The following is a 21,732-nucleotide window of genomic DNA, read 5'->3' as shown; positions in this document are numbered from 1 at the left end:
TTAGAAGGATGAGTTAAGCGTTTGTTTTCAGTTTCCTATACCTACAATACAGAATCTTAAAAAGAAACCAAGATGTTATAGGATATGAAACTTGCAAATTCTCTAAGACCAATTTAGAAAAGAAGGCCGGGCAATCAAGCTGGTTTTTTTTTTTTTTTCATTTTGGAAGTGCTTCAATAGTTATTCTGACAAAACTAAATAATAAATCCTCCGAGAGGGAAAAATTATACTGAATGATTTTACTAGCTTGACAATAGTATATAAATTCCTGGCTCCGTCCTTCACTTTATCTACTGCCATTTATGCAGAGTTTTGCAATGTGCAGTTTCTCTTATTTTGAATCCTTCATCACTTCAATGTGAACAGTAGTATAGTCTTTGGCATCAATTCCATGACATTCTTCAAACCACTGACAAGAACAGAAACGAATATCTGCAAATTCTGCAGAATGCTATTTTGTATATAAAAGCTGTTGTTTTATCATAATACGCAATTCAATGCATCTGATCCTTGAACTTGTCATTATAGTAAATCCTTCCAAATTAATTGCAATGAGTGAAATTATTAATTATAACTACAGGGGGTGACATTTTCTGACTATATATTAATCAATGTAGCTAAAAAACAGGTTGATTTGTAGCTCCTCGACAACAGGATATCTGCCAGAGGTGGGGTCCAAACATAAAATATGCACTTGCATTCATTCAGGCTTATGCCCTGTATTCGCCTCTATATTAGAATAAGCATCCAATAATGTCGTTAAAATATGCCTAAGCATCTGATGCAGTATCCCCCAAAAGGCCCCCAGTTCAAGTTATTCTATTCCTTGAAAAAACACACCTATCTATCCATTCATTTGATGTAATCACTTATTCGAATTCCATGTCACAATTAAGTAACCTGGCTATAAATAGGACTAACTGAAGGACCCTTACTACTCAGGTAGAAATTGTTTGTGCAAGGTCTTTGACAGGGTACCAAAGAAGAATGTCATCACTCAAAGCAATGAAAGCTGCTGGCACTCAGCCAACCGAGCCTGTCAAGAAAGAGCCTGCAGCTAAATCCAGCAGCAGCGCACCCAAAGTTCCGGCCTCGAAACCAGTTCCTAAAAAGGCCGAGCAGAAGCCCCGGGAGCTTAAAAAGAAGGTATGTGCATGTTAGGTAATGTAGCTAGAAGTACGGTCGGGTTAAGAAAACATCAATTTATTATGCATTTTGTATTTCCAACAAAAACTTAATGCATTATAAGGATGTCTTAAACATATTATACCTAATGTTCTAAATATATCCATCATAAAATTGTAATCGCCGATATTGTCTTCCAATTGAGGTTTTTTAATGGTTCATTACAGGCATCGGGGTCATGTAAGCCAGCAGCTAAATGAGGATAAAGAGAAGTGGGGCGACATGTGAAGTGCCCATGAAATAGTTATATGTATATTCATGGTGATCTTAATTATTTATATCTCTGATCCATGTGCCTCTCTCAGCCTATTCGCCTAATAAATAAAATACATACTAATTAGAAGAGTTGTTTGCCGTTGGTGGGTTTTTCTTGCTGTGGCCTGGCATTTGCTCATATTATTGCGAAAGGTTTTTTAAAAATCAAGAAGGAATATTTTCTTTGAATTAAGGGCATAATATTTGTTCGGATATTATATATGTGTTAGACAGCAATATGCCTACAAAGGACTAGTATACAAGAACTCGAGTATTCCACTAATGAAAACTGAATTGTGCATATATATGGAATTGGAAAAAACTGGTGAGGTGCCCTATTGAATAGCTTTATGATAAATGTAAACATGAAATTGCTAGAGAAGAAAACATAGTTCATATTCTCGACTCCACCAAGACAAACTACTTTGTCGGACAGAAAAGAACTTGGTAGATCTAGCTAGGTTGTAATGGAATTCGATGGAAAGGTGGAGAATTCAAGATTCGAAATTGCTGGTTTTATAAACCTAGATTCATTCATAATTAATTGAACAAGGCAACCATGAAGCATGAGTAATCACTACTTTAACATCTCTTAATATTTGTATCTCATGTCATACCTGATACATTTCAATAATACACGTATTAGATACTTCCCAAAGCAATTTCAATTTTTTTTATTTTTAAAATGATTTAATATGAAATTCAACCTCTTTATATATATGTATTGAATGGAGAGCTTGAAGCTCTAGGGAGCGATTGCATAGCACACATTATGGGAAAACTGATTCCATACATTTCTTCTGATACAATATATAGAAAAACAACCAGGAGGGACGCTTAGTCCTAGATGGATCCTTAGTGCCAACGATAAAGCATGGTTAACGGGCTAATCTGCACAACGATTTGCCTCTCTATAAACATGAGTAACTCTAGCTTGCCAAGGTCTTTGCAACAGTATCTGAATAGATCTGATCACTAGATGAGCAATACTAGGATCACCATTTGAGTTACTCTGAATTAATTGAATTGCAGCTTTAGAATCCGATTCCAATTCTATTCTTCTGAAACCCGTATCCCAAGCAGTGTGTAAGCCTAAATATATATTGCCGCAGTGGTCTCACCATTCCAAATCGCCTGCATGCATGGAAGCACTTGGAATACACTTCATGATTAAAGAACTGGGATTTCCAGATAACCGCAAATCATGACGAAGAGTATCCATAATGAAATCCCATCTAAGTCGATCATATGTATGCCTTTTCCAAATCAATCTTAATAGCTATCCGCCTTTTTTTACCTTTTTTTGGCCTCGCATAATGAAGGACCTCCTGGGCTATAATTATATTAGTACTGGTGATATGGCGCCCTGGAACAAAGCTGTTCTGAGTTGAAGCAACCAGCGTAGATAGGTGACGGTTCACAATGTGCTTCGTGATAAGTTTATAAGAAACATTGCATAAACCAATCGGTCTAAAATGAGCCGTTAATGTTTCTGGCCTCTCCATCTTTGGAATAAGAGAGAGAAGTGTGTGATTTATCCCAGCATGCCAACTTCTTTCGTTGAAAATTTGTTTGATAAAAAGTACATAAAGAATATTCTCCCACAGGTTTGACTTTGGTAGAAAACTGTTGGAGTTATCCACATCGGTTGTGGAGCCGGCTGTCGAAGAGTTTATAGGTGCGAGTCACCTCACAAGCTAGTTTTTGAGAGAAATAGGCCCAAGACCACCTAACAATTGCTATCAGAGCTCATGTATGCCAGCAAGTCTGGACTCTGGACCCGACAATCAGAGTAAAAAAATGGTGGTTGTGGCTTCAACCTAAAGCCTGATGTGTGAGGGGGGAGATTGCTTGAGTTATCCCACATCAGTTGTGGAAGAGGCTGGCGAGGGAATTCATGAGAAGCTAGCTTTTGACGAGGTTATATGCCCAAGACCACCAAACAAAAACAGCATGCAAGCTACCCTGGACCCATATAATAAGAAGAGCATCTTTGATCTCTATATCACTAACAGGCATGCATAAAGAATTATAAGCACGGCTAGAAAGCATAGAAAAAGCACCTGAGATCGGAAATTCCTCCCTAAGAAAATCTCTAGCCATATTCTTCAAAGTTTCAGCATCATGGCACCAATTGCCCTTATTATCACACAAGCAATCCACTCTATTTCTCCTCCGCTTGGAAATGGTAGTGGCATGAAAATAGGTTACGGTCTCCAAAATTAATCCATTTTGCTTCTCGACTTCCGATACCACTTAACTCCTCTTGAAAGAGGACTTGTTCCAGCTCCAAACGTAACTTTGTCCAGATTAAGAAGAAATTTCCAAGAGTTTTTTTTTTTTTTTTTTGAATGCCTTGTATTTGTTGAGATTGGAATCCTAAACCTGTGTTTAGAATCCTTATTGAATTAATATTTATAATCTTTATTGGAATAAAATAGTTTGAGTTTATCTTTATCACATAATATTTTTATATATCTAAGGGCCATGTATCTTGAAAAAAAAAATTATATTTGATAGCATTTATTTCGTGCATCAAGTATTTGCCACTGCTGTGGCCAACAACTTGCCTAGTTTGGTTCCAGATTACTAGTTTATCGAAGGCCCGTAAAGATTCCCAATTACTACCCGTAAAAAATCCCTATATTTAGTGCCATGTATCTCGAGAAATAAAATTATACTTCTGAGAGCTGGATGCTTACCAGTTTTATCACTTCCGAGCTGCTCAGAGTAAGCTATGTGATTAATCGTACTCCCGCTTTCATCGCGCTTATGAGACGGATGGGCTTCATTTGTGGTCTTAAGGGTGCACAGGTGGTAGGTATTATGACATTAAGTTTGCAGACACAGACTTGCTCTTGCAGATTTGTCTGGCTTGGTATATTTTGTGGGCTTAAGAGTGGATGGGCTTCGTTTGTGGTATTAATGGGCCTGACTAGGATAAGATGGGTTAGTATTTTTGGGGAAAAAGGAGGAATATTAGAGATCGAACATCAAAATGAGATCCTCTCTTTAACTGCAGTAACTTGTTGGGCCTTCATAGGATATGATTGGCACCTTGCTTTCTTAAATCTCCCCATGAATCATGCTTGGTTGATGGTATTTGAAAATATGGTTGAAATTGTGTTTTGTTAAAATTTAAATTTTTTAATATATTTTAATTATTTTGATGTAATGATATTAAAAAAAATTTATAAAAATTAAAAAAAATTATTTTAATACATTTTTTAAATATATATATATATATATATATATATATATATATATATATATATATATATATATATATATATATATTAAACCGTAATACTACATTTGACAAAATTCAACTCTTTTGTATTCACTACTCCATACTTGCGGATGCTTCATAAACTCCCACCCATAAATTGGTTGCTCTTTTCACAAGAAGAGCAAAATTAAAAAAGAAAAAAGAATGCATTACAGAGATCTTGATGTCAAGTTAGTCATGTTGTCTAAAGACATCAGTAATTATTAATTAAGCATAAGTGATTTTAAATTCTAAAAGGTACGAATCAACTATTTTGTATAGATTACCAGTTTGAGTCTCATAAATCTCAAGGTCACTAGAGGTTTACATGATTATTAACTTTAAAATTTATAAAATTAATTGAGATACATGCAAGCTAACCTGAACACTTATATTAATAAAAAAAATAATACATAAATCATCTCAAATTAACCCACATAAAGGCTATTAGAAGCCTAGGAAACAGACCACTCTCGGATACTGCAATGACCCTCTCAGGAAAGCCACAAAAAGGATCAATAAATTTTAGAAAAAACAAAGATTCTTTTTTTTCTTCCATGGATTAATAAGACTCGATGTTTTATACTTATAGGACTTTCACTAGGAGATATTCCTATATGCCATATTGAGAATATAAACAAGCGTAATATGAATTGTCTTCACAGCTAAGATTTACGAGTTTCGATTTCGTATCTTTAGCTGGTTTTCTTTATTTTGACTACTCCTTTTATTTGTTTTTTTCAAATCTCTATAGAATTATTTTATTTCTTTTTGAAAGTTAATAATTGAAAAGAGTATACGGTGGTGTATTTAGAAAGATGATAGAAAGTCAATTATATCTGTTAACTGATATCATATACGCTGATTAAATAGCATAAGTACTATCTGGGGTATGCCAAGCACCCTCTAGCAGTTTTATGTATTAAAAATTTTAAAAAATATTAAAATACCCTCCACGATCTCATAATTACACAAATATACATATAAAAATATAAAAATATCCTCAAATATTAAGCTTATATTTTATCTTTTTCAAAGTTAAAAGATGTAATTTCACTATATATTAAAATTCGAGAACCCCAAAACATCATTATCCGGCAGCAGGATAATCTTTTGACTCTAGTGGCAAATATTTATATTTACTGTTAAGAAGTTTATGCAAAGTAAAGAAAGTCCTTAGTCACCATGCTTATATTTTATTGATTTTGGGGGTAAAAATATGTTTTGACCGTATAAAAAAATGAAAAATATATCCACCCCTCCACTCAAGAGGCTTAACTTTTTGGGCTCTAATTTAGACTCAAAAGGGTTATGCTGAAAAAAATTTGCATATCAAATTAAATTTTTTTAAAAACAATATTTTTGTAACTCACAGTAAAAGTAAAATATAAAAGTTAAACATAGATTCATATACAGTGAAAACTTTATACTTAATAATCGGGTCCAATTAAGATATCAACTCGGTGATGCTTGCCAGTCTTCTTTTTTGTTTATTTTCCTTGAGAAATTACTTTCAAAGGCAAGATTAAATTTGGCAACCAGCACAAACATTAAAGATATGCAACTGGACACCAAGAATATCAGCGAAGAATTATTAGCAAAGCATCTAATACTATATATATTTTAAGTGCCATCCAAATCAGTTATTCCAATTCTTTCTCTTTTATTTCTATCTTACCAGCTTTGTGATTCTCATTCCTCCTCTGCACTTGCATGACTCTGCCGTGTATATAAACCATGTTAAGAGAAAATGAAACGCAGTACAGGCCAGCTTATTTAGACATCATCATTTTATTTCTCTATCAGTCAGTGAAGGATTAAACAATAATGGCATCGTTGAAGGCTGAGAAATCTGTTGGCACTCAACTCTTCGGGCAGGCCAAGAAGGAGCCTGCCAAACTTAATGACGGCACCTGTAAAACCACGGCTTCAAAGCCAGCCGCAAAGAAGGCTGCACAAAAGCCTCAAGAACCCAAGAAGAAGGTAATTAGACTAAGATAAGATTCCTTTTTCTTTGTATTTGTTCTGATTAACTAATTAATAACAGGAATCTCGTCCTGTGCAGGGAAAAGGAGGCAAATCAGGGAAGCACTAAGCTAACTGTGAAATGCATAAGCCGTGGGATGGATGAAGTAATAGTCCCATGCTCTATCTAATTTCAGTGTTCTAAGCCCTATCTTACTGATGGGCTATTGATGTATCTGAATGTAAGGCACTTGCGTTAGTCAAATAAAATTTGGTATTTGAAACTAGGCCCACTCATTCATGTACAGCAACATAAATCCACGTTACTTGTGACTGTTCTTACACAACATGATCAATCATTTCCATTTTTAATTCCTCTCCAACCTCAGAGGGGGTTCTGAACCCTGATAGTTAAGAGGTGTACTCTCTCTTTTTGATTAAAAATGCCTGAAAAACACAATGATAGATTAAGAGCTTCAAAGGGGATGGCAAGATAATTGAAGATGAACGAATACCATGTACTAATTGCCATATAATAACAACGGTCATATGTCATAGACATTCCTATGATTTTTGATGCAGAGTTATGGACAGACCAAAAGAAAAAAAAGAGAACGAACCCTCTTTCTGCTGTCTCTGGCTCTAGAGTTGATGTCACTGATTTAAAACTTGTCTACCATCATGGAGGTCTTCTTTGGACATAGCAGCTTCATAAATGTAAGAGAAGAGATAGAGGTACAGAATAATGTGTAAAAAGAAAGGTGGGCATTGAAAGACTGCGTATGAATGGCGATTTATGAATACAGAGAGCTCCAGAAACTCCCCGCATACAGTCCCATCCATCTTTCACAAAAAAATACTGTGCAAAGAAAACGAAACCACGAGCTGCAGAATCCTTATCCTTCGGATGGAAGTTAAATAACTCCCGAATAGGGGCATTGTCAGCTGGGCTCGTCTATCCAGGGATACGAGACTCATAGATGTAGCTGGAAGTGGGATTTGAACAATGACCTCGCAAGTTTTTTTTTAATCAAATCTCAGCCAACGAACCATTCTTGTACGTTTTAATGAAACAAGCTAGAGTTGAATTATTGCTTGATAAATTGTTTAAGCCATATAATTTCTAATCCAACATACTGTAATTTCCATTCAAGTCAAAAGTTAATGTCTAAAGCATCGAAAACTAGCGGTTCGAACTCATTTAAAAACACATTAATATATATATATATATATTACTCTCTTCTTATAGAACCCTAGATTGCCCAAACAAACCAATCCCGATGTTAATGGTCGAACAATCATGTAACCAAACAGTTTGGCCAAAAGATACAACAACGTATGAAGGATTCGAAAAAAGGATCATAACATAGCCACCAATTTTATCGAACATTTGCAAATACGGTTTTCATGTTTATGCCATATTCCTCCATCCTGAGAAATTAGGATCTGAATTAAAAAACAAACTATATCCTTGAATCGTATTCCTTCAAAGCATGGTGACTCGGCTATTAGCTGTTTTATTATTATTATTAATTGTTTGGGGTGGGGTTGATTTGTCAAACATAGAATAATTATTTTAAACTAGTTATTCGACTCATACTTTGAGTTAAATAATTATTTTTTTTTGATAAAAAAATACAAATAAATATACAAGTTAAAAGGTTTTTTTATAAAAAAACTAATTATAAATCAAAAATTATATTCATAAATTTAATTAAATATATTAAAGAATAAAAACTATCTATGCAGCAATAAATATAAAAAATAAAGTATTAAAATGTAAATTTTTCTGTCCCAATAGCATAATATTGTATGGAGTCGTGTCGTGTGTGTCGAAAGGTGGATATATTTACAGAAATACCTGAGATCTTACCCTCTTCAACAGCCTCCTCCAACCCCTCAACATTCATGAATACAACCACATCTTTATCATTTTTTATTAAAAAACAAAAGCTGAAAAATGAAAAGAAACCTGGATAATTCAAAATCCAGAAGGAAGCATTCCTAAAATAAAAAATAATTATAAAGATTAACGTTTGATTAACAAAAAGCACATTATAACATCACTGAGCACACTAAATAATTTGTGTTACTTCAAAACTCAAGATAGATTTCTCTCAAACCAACAAAAAGAGTAATGATGCTTAAAAAAACCCGCAAATCTTGCGTTTTTGCAATTCCAAGATTTGGTAGAATTATCCAGGTCGAGGTTTTAATTTTACGTTGTAGTGTCTTGTTAATCCTTAATTAGATAGGTTCACGTGAGAATAGCTGATTTTATCCAAAAAAGAAATCGGAATAGCCGAAGAATGCAAGTTGGGCTTGACCTTTTTGGATACTCTCGGGTGATTCAAAAGATGATGATTGTCATTACTAATATGCTAGAAACGTATGAAAAGACCGAATCAATAATAATCGTATGGGAAGTGTTTGGAAGACATTAAAAAGGGCTCACTCTGTGAGCCAACTGTAACATGAATTCAGGTACAAGGCGTCTTCTTGGAGGAGCCACTTCATCTTTGGCTTGGGCTTCTCTGTCATCAGAATGAATGATGGACACTAAATCTTCAAACATCCTATCGTTGCCACCTCTCATTGGATCCTGAATAGTATAGAAAACCATACACATCAAACAAATCAATGGGATGAAGCACCACAACCACTGTCTATTTTGCAAGAATTAGCAAGTCATTGGCGATCCAGTGAAGAGGAGACAAGGGATAGAACTAGAATGGAAGATCAAGCATAGAGTTGTCTCTGCCTATCAAGGTTCGGAGGCTAATCTAAGACACGAATAAATAGCAAAAGCAATGACTGAAGTAGAAACATCTGACAACTCCCTTACCTGTAGAAACAAATCTGTATGAGTCTTCCCTTCATATAAAATTGATTCAGCTCTAACTCCGACACTTTGTAGGGTTTCAGCAAAACTTTTACTGGAACATTAAAGACATTATCAAAAGGTTGTATAAAGCATTACATGTAAACTATAAATACTAAAAAAGTTTATTGCAGATATGTGAAGTGTGAAAATGAATTGTAAATTGGTTTTCCTCTTTCTTTCGTATACTGTTAATCAAAGATTACACAACCCATCATTTTTTCTAGAAAATACTTTTACCTAAGAATTTATGAGAAATAAATTTACTGAAAAATCAAACCACAAATCAAATGTTAAATTAACCATGGAATATTTTGCACAACAATTTGCAAATTCAGTACGGTTAACTGAAAATTTCTACCTTCCATCTATTCCCAAAGGGCTGCAATTTTAAAATGAGAAAATCTAAGAATCAAAGGTGTACCTGCCTTAGACAAAGCAACATGCAGGCTGGCAGTTCAGTGTTTGATATAGAGGCTGAAGTAGGATTGCATAGAATTTGCATGTTCACGGTAGAAGGTTATTGAACTATAATAAGCATACCATTAATTAATGGACCCAACTCTTCACCAAGGTTGAGCTTGGTCTAAATTGTCAGAAACTAGATGCTCACAATTTCCTATGATAATCTTCAGGCTTCAATTCCCTTCACCTCCATCACCCTTGAGCCTATGCTACATTTTTAATTCCTAATGAACCCAACTCTAGGATTATATTTGCAAGTTTGACAAAGTATACCGAATGAATCATTTGTTTTTTCATGTCCTCTTTCATATATGGCTACAATACCCCCCCACCAAAAAAAACCCATAAACAGCAAGTGAAACTCTTGGAAGCATGGATTTGGTATGATATAAATTTCTTGACATAACAACTTTTAAAACTGCAGGGTAAACTAAAGAGGGATGCATAAATAAGAATAAGCTGTGCTTAGTTATACGCATCTTTCTTTTATCTTTGAATATTTTATGTCTGTAACCTGTAACATCAATCCCATAAAACATGTACTATGAAACCTTCCCAATTTTACTGCGAGTATTACACCCTTTTCATCCCAAGGAAATGCACGTTTTCTCATTCGACATCTAGAATATTTAATAAGTATCCTATATGTCTCTAAATCCAAAATTGTTGTCTTAGAAATATTGGAATGTACTGTGGAGTATCTAAGGAATACGTACCAACATACAAACAAATCCATGCATACAATCCCATATGCACTTGTAAAAATAAATTAGGTACTGTAGTTCAAAGGTTGATTTCACACAGATGTTTTGCATTTATAGTCTTCTGATCATAGATCACTATCTAGCAAATTTTAACTATCATAGTCTTCTGGAAAAAAAAATGGAAACAGATGTGGCCATTCCTACTTTCTACTCATAACGACACCAGCAGGAATGCTTGTAATTTATGTCTTAGATGACAAGACTTCAAAATTTCCAAACACCGAAAAAAGAACAGATTCAATTTAAAAGGTGAACTCAATACATCATGCCTCTGCAAGCCTTGTGAATAATAAATGAAATGTAAGGAAATTAGAGAGAGAGAGAGTATGCAAAACACAATTTTTTAAGATAAGAATCTGACCTGGAATCTGCTGGAATGGAATAATCTGCAGTGCCATGAAAAAGAACAATAGGAGGTAGAAGAGAAACTGCTTTTTTCAAGTTTGGGTCCTGTACAATTACTTCAGGAGAAAATCGTCTTAAAGACTCTTCCCCTTCCATTATGCTGATGGAAAGTTTTGGAACCATTATGTACCACAATCAAAGGCGGAGAATAAGTTATAAATGAAACAAGAAAAATGCATAACCAGAACTGATCAATAAATGAAGAAGGCAAATACCTTAAGAAGATGGATCGGTACAGACCACGACTATGGAAGTAATCTACTAAGTTAAACAAATTATACCTGTTTCAAAAGTTAAGGAAGACTATAAGAAGAAATAAATCTGATGAAAGGAAAACACGTAAACAATGCTTGTAATAATTTAATACAAAAAAAAAAGGACATTGAGTTTAGAAAAACATTTAACAAAAACCTACCCGCCAGATAAGCCAAAATAAGTCTTTATCTGCAAAACACTCCAGGTAGTGCTCCCTCCTTCACCAGCCTCTTTGATTGCCTGTTCCACAAGTGCACAAGCAGCAATATGTCCGCCAGCCGACTGTCCCATTAAATAAACCCTATTTGATAGCAGCATGGAGAAAACAACATTAAGAATGATAGAAAGCGCCATGCAAGCATTTGGAGTTCAAACAAGAAAGAAAAATAAAAAAGAAAAAAGAATTCAATTACCTGTTAGGATCACCTCCATATTCCGCAATCTTGTTGCAGACAAATGAGATACCCTCAGAAGCATCCTCCACCATATTACTCATGGTTCCCTGAGGATAATTTCTGCATGCAAATGTAAACTGTGAGTTATAGGTTTTTAGGTGCTACACTCTGTAGAGAAGTTGCCCAATCAAGCATCACACTGATACAACTTTAGGCAATTGTCAGTCCATGACTATCACATTTCATAGAGAGATTGTTGAACCAGCAAGTGAGAACAAAACACTAAACACATAATTTTGATATTCATTATAATAACACATGCTTCTGAAGTAAAAAAAAAGTCCCAGAGTGTGATGATGAAAACTGAAGATAGGTTAGAGAGCATACTAATATCTACAGACTATCTAAAAAAACCGATAAAAAAATTTAAAATTTCTTACAATCAACAGAGAAGAGAAATCAACAGAAGAAGCCAAATATACGCAGAAGTTATACACATAAGGTCCCTAAATGTCAAATCAAAGTCATGCCAGTCCATTTTTTAAATGAAGAAATTGAACACGAGGAGGAAGGATATGGTTCAAGCAAAATATCAAATCCTTTCTGCTCAAAAAGATAGCCCTGAGTTGATAATTAAACTATAATTAAAGAAAACCCTTTTAAGGACATGGTGGAATTGCAACAAAATCATTCTGGTAACAATAAAAGAGTGAAAATAAGCATCATTCAGTAGGGGGGGGATAAGAAGGATGTCCAGAGTGTGATGATGAAAACCAATAAATACCCTGGTAAGGAGTAATCAGATCCAGCTGTCATGAAAACAAACACAAGGAAAAGCCAGTCTAGATAATGAAAAGTACAAGATAGAATAAAGTTTAACAAAGAATCTGGCCTTGGAAAGAATTGAGCGGCAAAGCACATATAAGTTGCTAATGCCAAAATAGTTGACTTTTACTTGCGCAAGGTTGAATGGTTCTTCATAATACAGCATTAAAGATCCCAAGCAAAACGTTCATCCTTGTATTGATACAATCATGTATGAAAATCCGCATGCTTCTCTGTCATTCTAGCTTCATGACAATCGTGCAACAAGGGAGAGTTGCAGGGCACTATCTTAAATTGCATATTATGTCCGTGACTGTGAATGCAAGTGTTTATGCACAGAGCATGTAAAGGCTGGTGCAAATTTGATATCTCAATAACAAATCCAGAAAAGAAAGATCAATTGCACAAGAAAAGGTGTGCTTAGAATGATCAAATAAAACAGCCCAATAAGCCTTCCAGGGGCCGGGTTATCAACATCTTAGATTGCGCTTCAATGACAGCTTATAACTATAATTTCATTACAGCGCACAACTTGAACTTCAAGTAAATTTATCAGGTTCTCTCAAAACAAGGTTTCCTTTTTTCCTAACAAGATAAGAAATTTATTGCAAAAAAGAAAGCTGACAAGGTAAAACATGTCACCTGTAATCTATGCAAGCCACCATGATATCTCTTTCTGATAACTGTTGTCCTAAAAGAGACCCCCATGCTTTATAACTGCATCAACAAAAATGAGACTCAAAACATGTCAAGGACTAATAAGCAGATATGAAGAATGAAAGGATATAGCAACTGTTAAGGGAATTCATAGAATTTGACTCGACAAGCATATAAATGATCCATGTCCAACTAAGCACTAATTGCTGAATAACAAAAGCTAACAGGAATTCCCATTGATCCTGGAACTCAATTAGATCATATCATGGTACCTTAAATAAGTTAACAGTTTTGTCACTTCATTTAGCTCTACTGGTAATTATAAATGTCACTTATCTTCCTCTGGTCATATAAATTTTATTATATAGTATACAAGACGCGCATCGATTATTATCATCATGCATTTAAATACATTACACACCATTATTAAGCCTTGTATTTTGGAAAATGAATGCTTTGTGATATGAACTCAAGCCACAAAACCTAAATAAGATGAGTAATACAAAATCATGCCTTTGCAAATTCAAAAATTAACTGCAAGGAACACAGATTACTCACCCAATAATCCAGGCTCCTCCTGTTACAAATGCAACAACAGGTTTTGGACCATCTGTATTCTTTGGTAAATATAGATCAAGCCTGAATAAAAAAGACTTCACCAGTCATGCCACAAATTCATGTATTTACAAAGGTCATGCAAACTTACTGCATGGACGAAATGCATAAAAAAAAAATCCAACCTGTTTCTTGGTTTATCACCATATACTATACTTCTCAGAACCCGACCGGAGAAGAAATAGTAATATCCAACTGCAAAAGGTAAGCAGACTAGTTAATACTCTCACAAACAAACTAGATATTCATTAATAAAGCCCACATAACCCGATATTATATAATTCCAGCTAATAAACAGGGTTGAAAATTGCAACGTATCTAAGTAATGAATAGGATATTTATACATTAAAATTTTGCTAAGGATCACAGAATGTTGCAGACCTTGAATAAAACCAGGAAAAAGCATCAAAGAGTAACAACCAAGGGCAAGAAATCTCATGATCCATCTGTACCCTACCCTGAATAAAAATAATGATCAGGAAACAAAAAATAGTTGTGACATATTTTAGTGCACATCTCAAACAAATGCAAAGAAATACAAGTGACATTCCAAATGCCTGAATGAACATATAGATAACAAGAAGAAATTGTATTTTCTGCAAGTGTTCAAAAACCTGTTTGTTCAGATCTTGAGGAGCTCAATTTCTCTTCGCTTTATTTTGATCCAATTACATTTTTATAAATTATATGTCCATGCATTCTCAACCCACAGCCTAATCTCACAACTCTCCACCATAAAAAATTGACCCTCAAAATCACCACTATTTTCTACAGTGGACACAGAAGCTACCAAAGCTGCCCAAGAACAGTTACCTGTCACAGAATAAAGAAAAACACATGATGTTCTAATAAACCAAAAGAGCTAGCACACATTCGCGCACATGTACAGGGAGGGACTGCACATAATTTGGATTAGAAGCAAGAAAGATAGGAACTAGTAGAAATTAAGCAATCCCCAATGCAATCGGATTAAGGTCTCTGTCCATAAGGATAGCAACTAAAAATTAAGCTAGATCCTATATCAATGCAAAATCCTCGCTACAGGAGTTCCAACCAATATGCTAGATCAAACGCTATTAAATTACTATCACATCTTAACACCTCCATTTCACTAAACTTAAGCCTATCCTAACACAACAGAATAGAAAACAGCCCCTCATTTCTAATCCATTCATCCATACTGCATATTCTGATGCTTCCGAGGAGTTCCAATTTTTCATATTGAACAAGAATTCTGCAGCCAACAGCCAACCATAAGATCAACTTTAATAACATATCTAAATGTTTATACATCAACTACATGATCATATCCTTATCATCTATGAAACATTAACTTCCAAATGGCCTAACCACAACCAAAATGAAAACCCAACCATTCTGACAACAACCAATCATTCACTAAATCATGTTTTTTTTCGAATTTCAACATGGACTTCTGCTGAAAACAAAACCAAACACAAAAATTCTTTAATTTTCACCGTACCCCATATATCTTAAAAGCTTCAGGCTCAATCTAGTAAGAAGAAACCTCTCAGGAGCAGCATGATCCACTTCACGAGCAAGAGATTGGCGTTGACCAATAGACTCATCTGAAAGGGAAGAGAGCGAGTTTTCACTGGCAACACGTCGCCTTCTTTGCTGATAACTAGCACAAGAAGAAGTTGTAGTAGTACCTGCAAAACTTGGAGTTCTAGACAAAAGAGGCCTAACAGAAATGATGGTTTCATCTTCAAAGGGAGAAGACACGAGCCTGGTGCTTGTAATTGGGTCATCTTGTTTTAATGGCATTGTTGTTGGGTCAATACGGAGATAGGAATGTTGTTTCGAAGAATGGAGGTTGGGGTTTGTGACAGGCAGGATATGAGAAGGCATTTTTTTTTCTTTCCCAAAAAGACACGGAATTGGAATTGGAATTGGAGATTAAGCCAGCAAAAGCAAATGTTCTAAGAAAACAAAAGGCTTCGCTTAGAAGGGATGATCATTAGCAAAGTTGTCAAAAACAAGTTGCAATCTTTTGACGAGAAAAACAGAGTGGAGTTTGGGACATAGGTTGTGCAAAATCTTGGGAGTCCTGTTATTATGGAAAGGAGGGAGACAGGGCAGTCGGTATTTGGCACAAGGGTTTGGTCACATGGGATGGCTTTTGAGACTGGTTTTTTTTAATCGGAGAGGAGAGGGTTGGGTCTGTAACTTTCTTTCCTTGTTGTCTTTGGACTTGGTTTGTTTAACAGATGCTGTTACGACACGTCGCCGTATATTATCAATTCATTTTAACTTAGGTCCAAAATAATTTAATTATTTCCTGTATATAAAAACAATTAAATATTTCTTGGTTTGCGTTAATCTTATTTAAATTAGAGATATTCTTTTCTATCTATTTTTTTATTCTCTTTCTTAAAACAAAAGGGATAGAATAAATTAAAAATGAACCTGCAATGCTCATTAGAACTTATTAATTAACCTTACTAAATTATAAGATTAAGTTCTAATCAACTCTTGCAGTGTAGATGAGGGATAAGTCCACGTCAGCATTGCATTGCTGTAAACATAGCATTATTGAGCATTACCTTAAAAACAAATCACCAAGACTCTGCTGTCTGGGGTTGCCAGACAGGGTTATATCTGGCACCTAAATCAGTAATGGGACTTGAGATTTATCCAGTTAAGTTTGGGGGTTGAAGGCCTTTTTTGGAAGAGATCCTTCCTTCTCTTTCTTCTGGACGTTGCTCTGGATTTTGGGCTGAAGGCCTTTATTGGACATATAAAAAAAGGAAAGGCCTTTTCGGGAGGAGCCCACTTTCTCAGCCCACCTTAAAGCCTTGATCGAAGTCAGCACTCAGCATGTTGAGTCATGTGACTCGAATGACGGAAGTTCCTGTACATGCTGGGATAGCAAGGTTCGGACATTTGAGTTGTGTTAAATTAATTTTGTCCGACTGAAAAACCTCTATATTTAAACTAAAATCAAGTTCTAACATGCCGATCCACATCACGAGACCTTAAAATCGATCTTTTTCACCTTTCTTGGCCAAAACCGAGCCTTAATTAACCCGCCGACCACCGTCAAAACTGCCACTTCTCTTCCATTTTCACCCATCACCTCAAATACACTTTAATCATCAAAAGCTTAAACCTAACACCATAAACCCGTCACTTTTTTAGCGTGTTTGGCAGTGTAGTTGCGGGTGCTTTTCAAATAACTTTTCATGCTGAAATGCATGCCAATGATGTTTTTTTATTTTTTAAAAATCATTTTTGACATCAGCACATCAAAACGATCCAAAAAATACAAACCGTACTCAATTTTAGCAAAAAAAAATTAATTTTTGATAAAACGCAGTTACAAACACAATGTCAAACAGTATCTTCATCCAAAAACAACACTAAAACCCTAAATACTTGCCTTTCCACTGCTTGAACTCGACCACCGCCACAAGTTTCCACCCACCCACCACTTCAAACACCGAGGGTGAGTTTTTTTTTTCTTTAATTCTTTTTGAGAAAAAGATGAGTTGCACATGTTTATTGGTTTGAGGAGCATTTTCAGAATAATACTAGTTAGTAGTCACAAGTAAATCACATGATATTTTTCTGATTTTTTTTCAAAAAAAGAAAAAATAAAGAAAAGAATGAAAAATCAATTAATATACAAAAGATATGATTGGCTCAATTAAAACATTTATCCCATTATATAAAAACAAATTGGGCCATTTCTCTTTAACTTTATCATGAACTAAGAATTGCTCTACTTATGGTGGAGTGAAAAAGACCCAGCTCATTTTGTTTGTTAGCTTGGAACGGCTTGGAAGGTAGTTGGTTTATTTTAAGTTTTTAACTTTTGGAATGAGACAAGAAAATCTACTGTGTAGGAATATCCTTTCGATACCCCTACTTTGCTTTTCACTTTTTTTCTGGGCAGGGAATGGTAGCAGCTAGCTAGCTAGTATCATGCATCTTTTCCTTTCGTCGGGACTCCATATTTCCAGTAAATCTGCTGGGTTATATATCTATATGTGCTTTCATAGGAATAGGTTAATTAATGATTAAGCTATTAATCTTGAGCTTTAATTTGTCTATCACTATAGAATCGCTGAAAGATATGCTTATCCATGATCGATGAATCAAATCTTATACATGCACAGTCCATCTTAATTACAGGTTCTCAAATAAAAATTAACGAATTAGCAACCCACGACCCTGTAAAAGTTGTTTTGTCATTGGAGAGTGGGTGGGTGACAGGATGATCAATGAATAGTTTAAAGCCAAAAAACAAGGGTGATCTACAATCGTAACATCAAAGATAATATTTATCAATCATAGATTTTTGTAATGGATGCTTACTTTGTAGGGCATTAAGTTTATAGTATAACATTATTTTTTGTTTCTCTTGCATGAATATGGTCTTCTCTAACCCATTTAGATCGCCCATCCAACGGGAAAGCTGGAATGGAATTGCCAGATAGATTTACAAAGCCATTATTCCCAGATGGTTGCGGTTCTTAACATTTTGTTTTAGAAAATCCTATCCAAGATTATTCCGTTCAATCTTTCGTGCACGGAACAATTTTCTCGCATGCGAAATTAACACTCAGCTAATGGCCTATGATTTCATTAAAAAGGAAAGAAAGAAAACGCCCTATGATCTACCCTGCCAAAAACATGCATGGCTGATAGGCACACAAAGACAAGGAAGGTCCATTTTAATTGCGTGCGTCTATGATAATATTATCCTCATCATATTTGCAATGATGTGAGAAGATAAACTTTTCTTGATCCATTTTTATTTAAATTTCACGCCGGCATGATTAGTAATAAGTGGACTGGTTTTGCTTTCTTCTAACAAGCAGGTGCGGGCTGAAGGTTGTCCGACCCGAGATTTCCACTGTTGTAAACAACGATTTTGAGTTTCAGCTATAACAAAGAAAATAGAAATGGTGATCCTGTCGGAATTTTTTTATCGAGTGCAAATTGCCAACTATAAACTAGATACAGTCTCACATGTTTCATAACGGTCAACAATGGCGATTTGGATAACATATACATACAGAGAAGAAACTAGTTATTAGGCGATCAGATTTCATGTAAACTAATCTTTTCTGCTTGAGTAATTATCAAATTCTCACATACAGACACCTCGAGACCGCCTTTAACTCTCTCCTTTTTATTAATGAAAATTCTTATGTTAACTTTCATCCCCAAAAATCGAGTACTGAAGTAACACGTGGAATTATTTCTCTCGAATACCATTAAAAAATCAAAACAAAGTAATAGAAGAGTTTGACCTGGTTTTCATCGTTCCCATTATTAGTATTACTAACATGCTTGAGTTATTAATTTCATGGATGTTTTGGATCGATGTAACATAAAAAAAAAAAAAAGGGATATTGAGTGAAAAACCAATAGTTTTTAGAGATTGAAATTAAGAAGAAGAAAAAAATACCGAGGGGACGTTATCAATGTAATTAACAGCCTCTAATTCGAATGGTTTCTATACTATTTTGTCTAATTTTTTTATTTAACAATAATAAATATTATTAATTTATACATTAATTAAGACTAGTTTTTTTCGAATAATCTATTATTTTATATAATATCTTGCCTAATCGATTCCATATCAATGCATATCGAAGCATCAAGGTTTGGAAAATTAGACAATATTGGACGGACGTATTATGAACTTATTCCCCATTAACATCTAGAAATTAATAGGATCACAAACTTTTCTCAATTTAGGTTTAACAGCTTTATCTTGACTTGAAGTGACACCAATTTCTTCTTGTTTTTTTTTTCCTTCAAGGAAACAAATGTAAATCGTGGACGGACGCTCTCAAGTCTTAACTTGAAGTGACACCAATTATTTTTCAAAGTAAAAATCCAAGTCCATGGATGCCAAAGATACTTACAAAATTATGAAAAAGGGTTAGAATTCTGATTCGCGGAACCAAATTTCAAATCCCAGTGCACGTGAAACGGTATGAATTATTTTGCTGTCTCCCTACTAATTTACATTTTGCAATATTTACATATCAAGGAAGCTACATGATTCTTCGTCAGCAGAATTTAATTGCTAACCACTTGCCATATGATAAGTGATTAGCTTCCTAAACATAATCAATACAGCTAGCATCTTTACTTTTTTAGTTAAGAGGATTTTTTATCCCTTTCGAACAACCTAACTTTCTTAATTTTTTAACTTGAAATGGGCGACATAAAGTGCTAATTCATTAGATAGTAGCTCCAGCTCTTCGGAAGATAATGATTCTATATATAGATACATCCAAGGGAAGGAAAGAATCCAAATCTCTATCCAATACTGATTATAAGAACAGATTAAGAGAATGAAAGGGTAAGAGATGTTAAAAGAGTTGCTACTGTTTTCTATTAATTATTATGTATTAATTACCTGTTTTATATATATACCTAAAATATAATCCATATTTACGTTGCACTAAGCTTATAATTTATATATGTGCTGTTTAAGATATTCCATAGTTTATATCAGGATAAAATTCCTGACATAAAGGGCTATATGTATTGATCTACATATATGGGCTTCAATCTTTCCCAGTCTTCTGTTCTCCCCAACTTCAGAAGATTGCGGTTCCCAGCACATGATCTTCACAGGACAAGAATCAGAACCCTAATGCCTGGCCAGCACGTCAAAGCCATATGTGTGGGATTAAATTACAGATGAAGGGTGCAAAGGAGAGCATATTCCTGGAAAACATCCTAGGTGGCTGTAATGTCTAATTAATATTGCTGTAGTACAAATATGACTCCACACATGAAAGAATACTATTCAAAGAATGGAACCTTAAATACGTACTGCTTATCGAGGTATATGCTCGATCTGAATCATCAACCTGTGGAAAAGAGGATAATGAAAAGATGGGCTTTCATCCCATTTCAAAGAATGCAAAGATGTTAAGTATGGGGGTGAAATATTTTTCGATAAAGTGGGATATTCCTCTTTGATAATGAAATGCACTCTACCACCAATTTCAGGGCATTTTCTGGAACAAATAATCAAGGAATCGTATGCCTATAGAATCGTCTTCCCATGCCATGGATATCTGAACCTAACAAATTACACTAACATTCTTGATGTCCTCAAATTGGCGGGAATACTCGATGCATGACCTCAAGTGGCATCTCGATCATTAATTGATCTATGGACCTAACAAGCACCTCCACCGTAAATATTGCAGGTAGGACGGATATTAAGCCTAATAGCTCATGCAAGCATAATTCGTCATAGCCTTGTCACGAGCAAGACTGGATTCATAGAGCACGTTAGATTGTTCTTTGTTAATTTACGAATGAATCTTTGAACGATCATGATCAATTTTGAACGTGATGGTCACGTACGAGCGGGATCGAGAGCTAGAGTCGTTGATTTTTAGGTAATTAAGTTAAAAAGAAAAGGAGGGAATAAATTCATTATCCATTGGCATAATTTTAGTACCGTATCGAATTGTTAATCTTTAATTTGAATAACTCGCTCTTGATTGCGAATATGGGCAAACTATGTACGTACATTTATTTTATTTATTTTAAAAAAAAATCACATTTCCTTTTCTTTTCCAGAAGGAGCAAATAACATCTAATTAAAAGTCACAAAACTTGGCCAAATTGTGATAAAGTCATTACAAATATAAAGCCTTACGAAAAAATTGCAATTTAATTATTCGACGCGGAGGTGTTTTTCGGAAGAGCAGTTAATGTTACAAAACATGAAAATAAATTAACTAAAGGTTGACAACAAATTAATACAAATCCACATACATAACTATATAC

General features: G+C 34.7%; 1 protein-coding gene and 1 long non-coding RNA gene across 3 annotated transcripts; one reads left to right on the top strand and one right to left on the bottom strand.

Annotated features, from left to right (window-relative positions):
- The first annotated feature begins 6,375 nt into the window (after positions 1 to 6,375).
- Positions 6,376 to 6,960, top strand: LOC133696885 (uncharacterized). Its single transcript, XR_009842754.1, has 2 exons — positions 6,376 to 6,691; positions 6,774 to 6,960. It is a non-coding gene; the product is annotated as an uncharacterized LOC133696885 (long non-coding RNA).
- Positions 6,961 to 9,063: 2,103 nt separating this feature from the next.
- On the bottom strand, positions 9,064 to 16,154 carry LOC133695690 (probable isoprenylcysteine alpha-carbonyl methylesterase ICMEL1). Of its 2 annotated transcripts, XM_062117614.1 has the most exons (12): positions 15,609 to 16,154; positions 15,419 to 15,524; positions 14,317 to 14,393; positions 14,061 to 14,130; positions 13,879 to 13,959; positions 13,306 to 13,380; positions 11,857 to 11,958; positions 11,604 to 11,744; positions 11,404 to 11,469; positions 11,145 to 11,288; positions 9,519 to 9,609; positions 9,064 to 9,275 (listed from the first exon to the last, which is right to left on the bottom strand). In XM_062117614.1, the coding sequence occupies exons 1-12, from the start codon at positions 15,805 to 15,807 to the stop codon at positions 9,114 to 9,116; spliced, it is 1,314 nt and encodes a 437-aa protein (XP_061973598.1). In that variant the 5' UTR covers positions 15,808 to 16,154; the 3' UTR covers positions 9,064 to 9,113. The 2 variants fall into 2 exon arrangements, with proteins under 2 accessions (XP_061973598.1, XP_061973597.1); XM_062117613.1 differs by having other exon boundaries at positions 15,419 to 16,154.
- Between the last annotated feature and the right edge of the window lie 5,578 nt (positions 16,155 to 21,732).

The sequence above is a fragment of the Populus nigra genome, chromosome 6 (genome assembly GCF_951802175.1).
Source record: "Populus nigra chromosome 6, ddPopNigr1.1, whole genome shotgun sequence".
Classification (NCBI taxonomy): domain Eukaryota; kingdom Viridiplantae; phylum Streptophyta; class Magnoliopsida; order Malpighiales; family Salicaceae; genus Populus; species Populus nigra.
The sequence above is the reverse complement of the archived record's forward strand: the minus strand, read 5'-3'. Positions and strand labels throughout refer to the sequence as shown.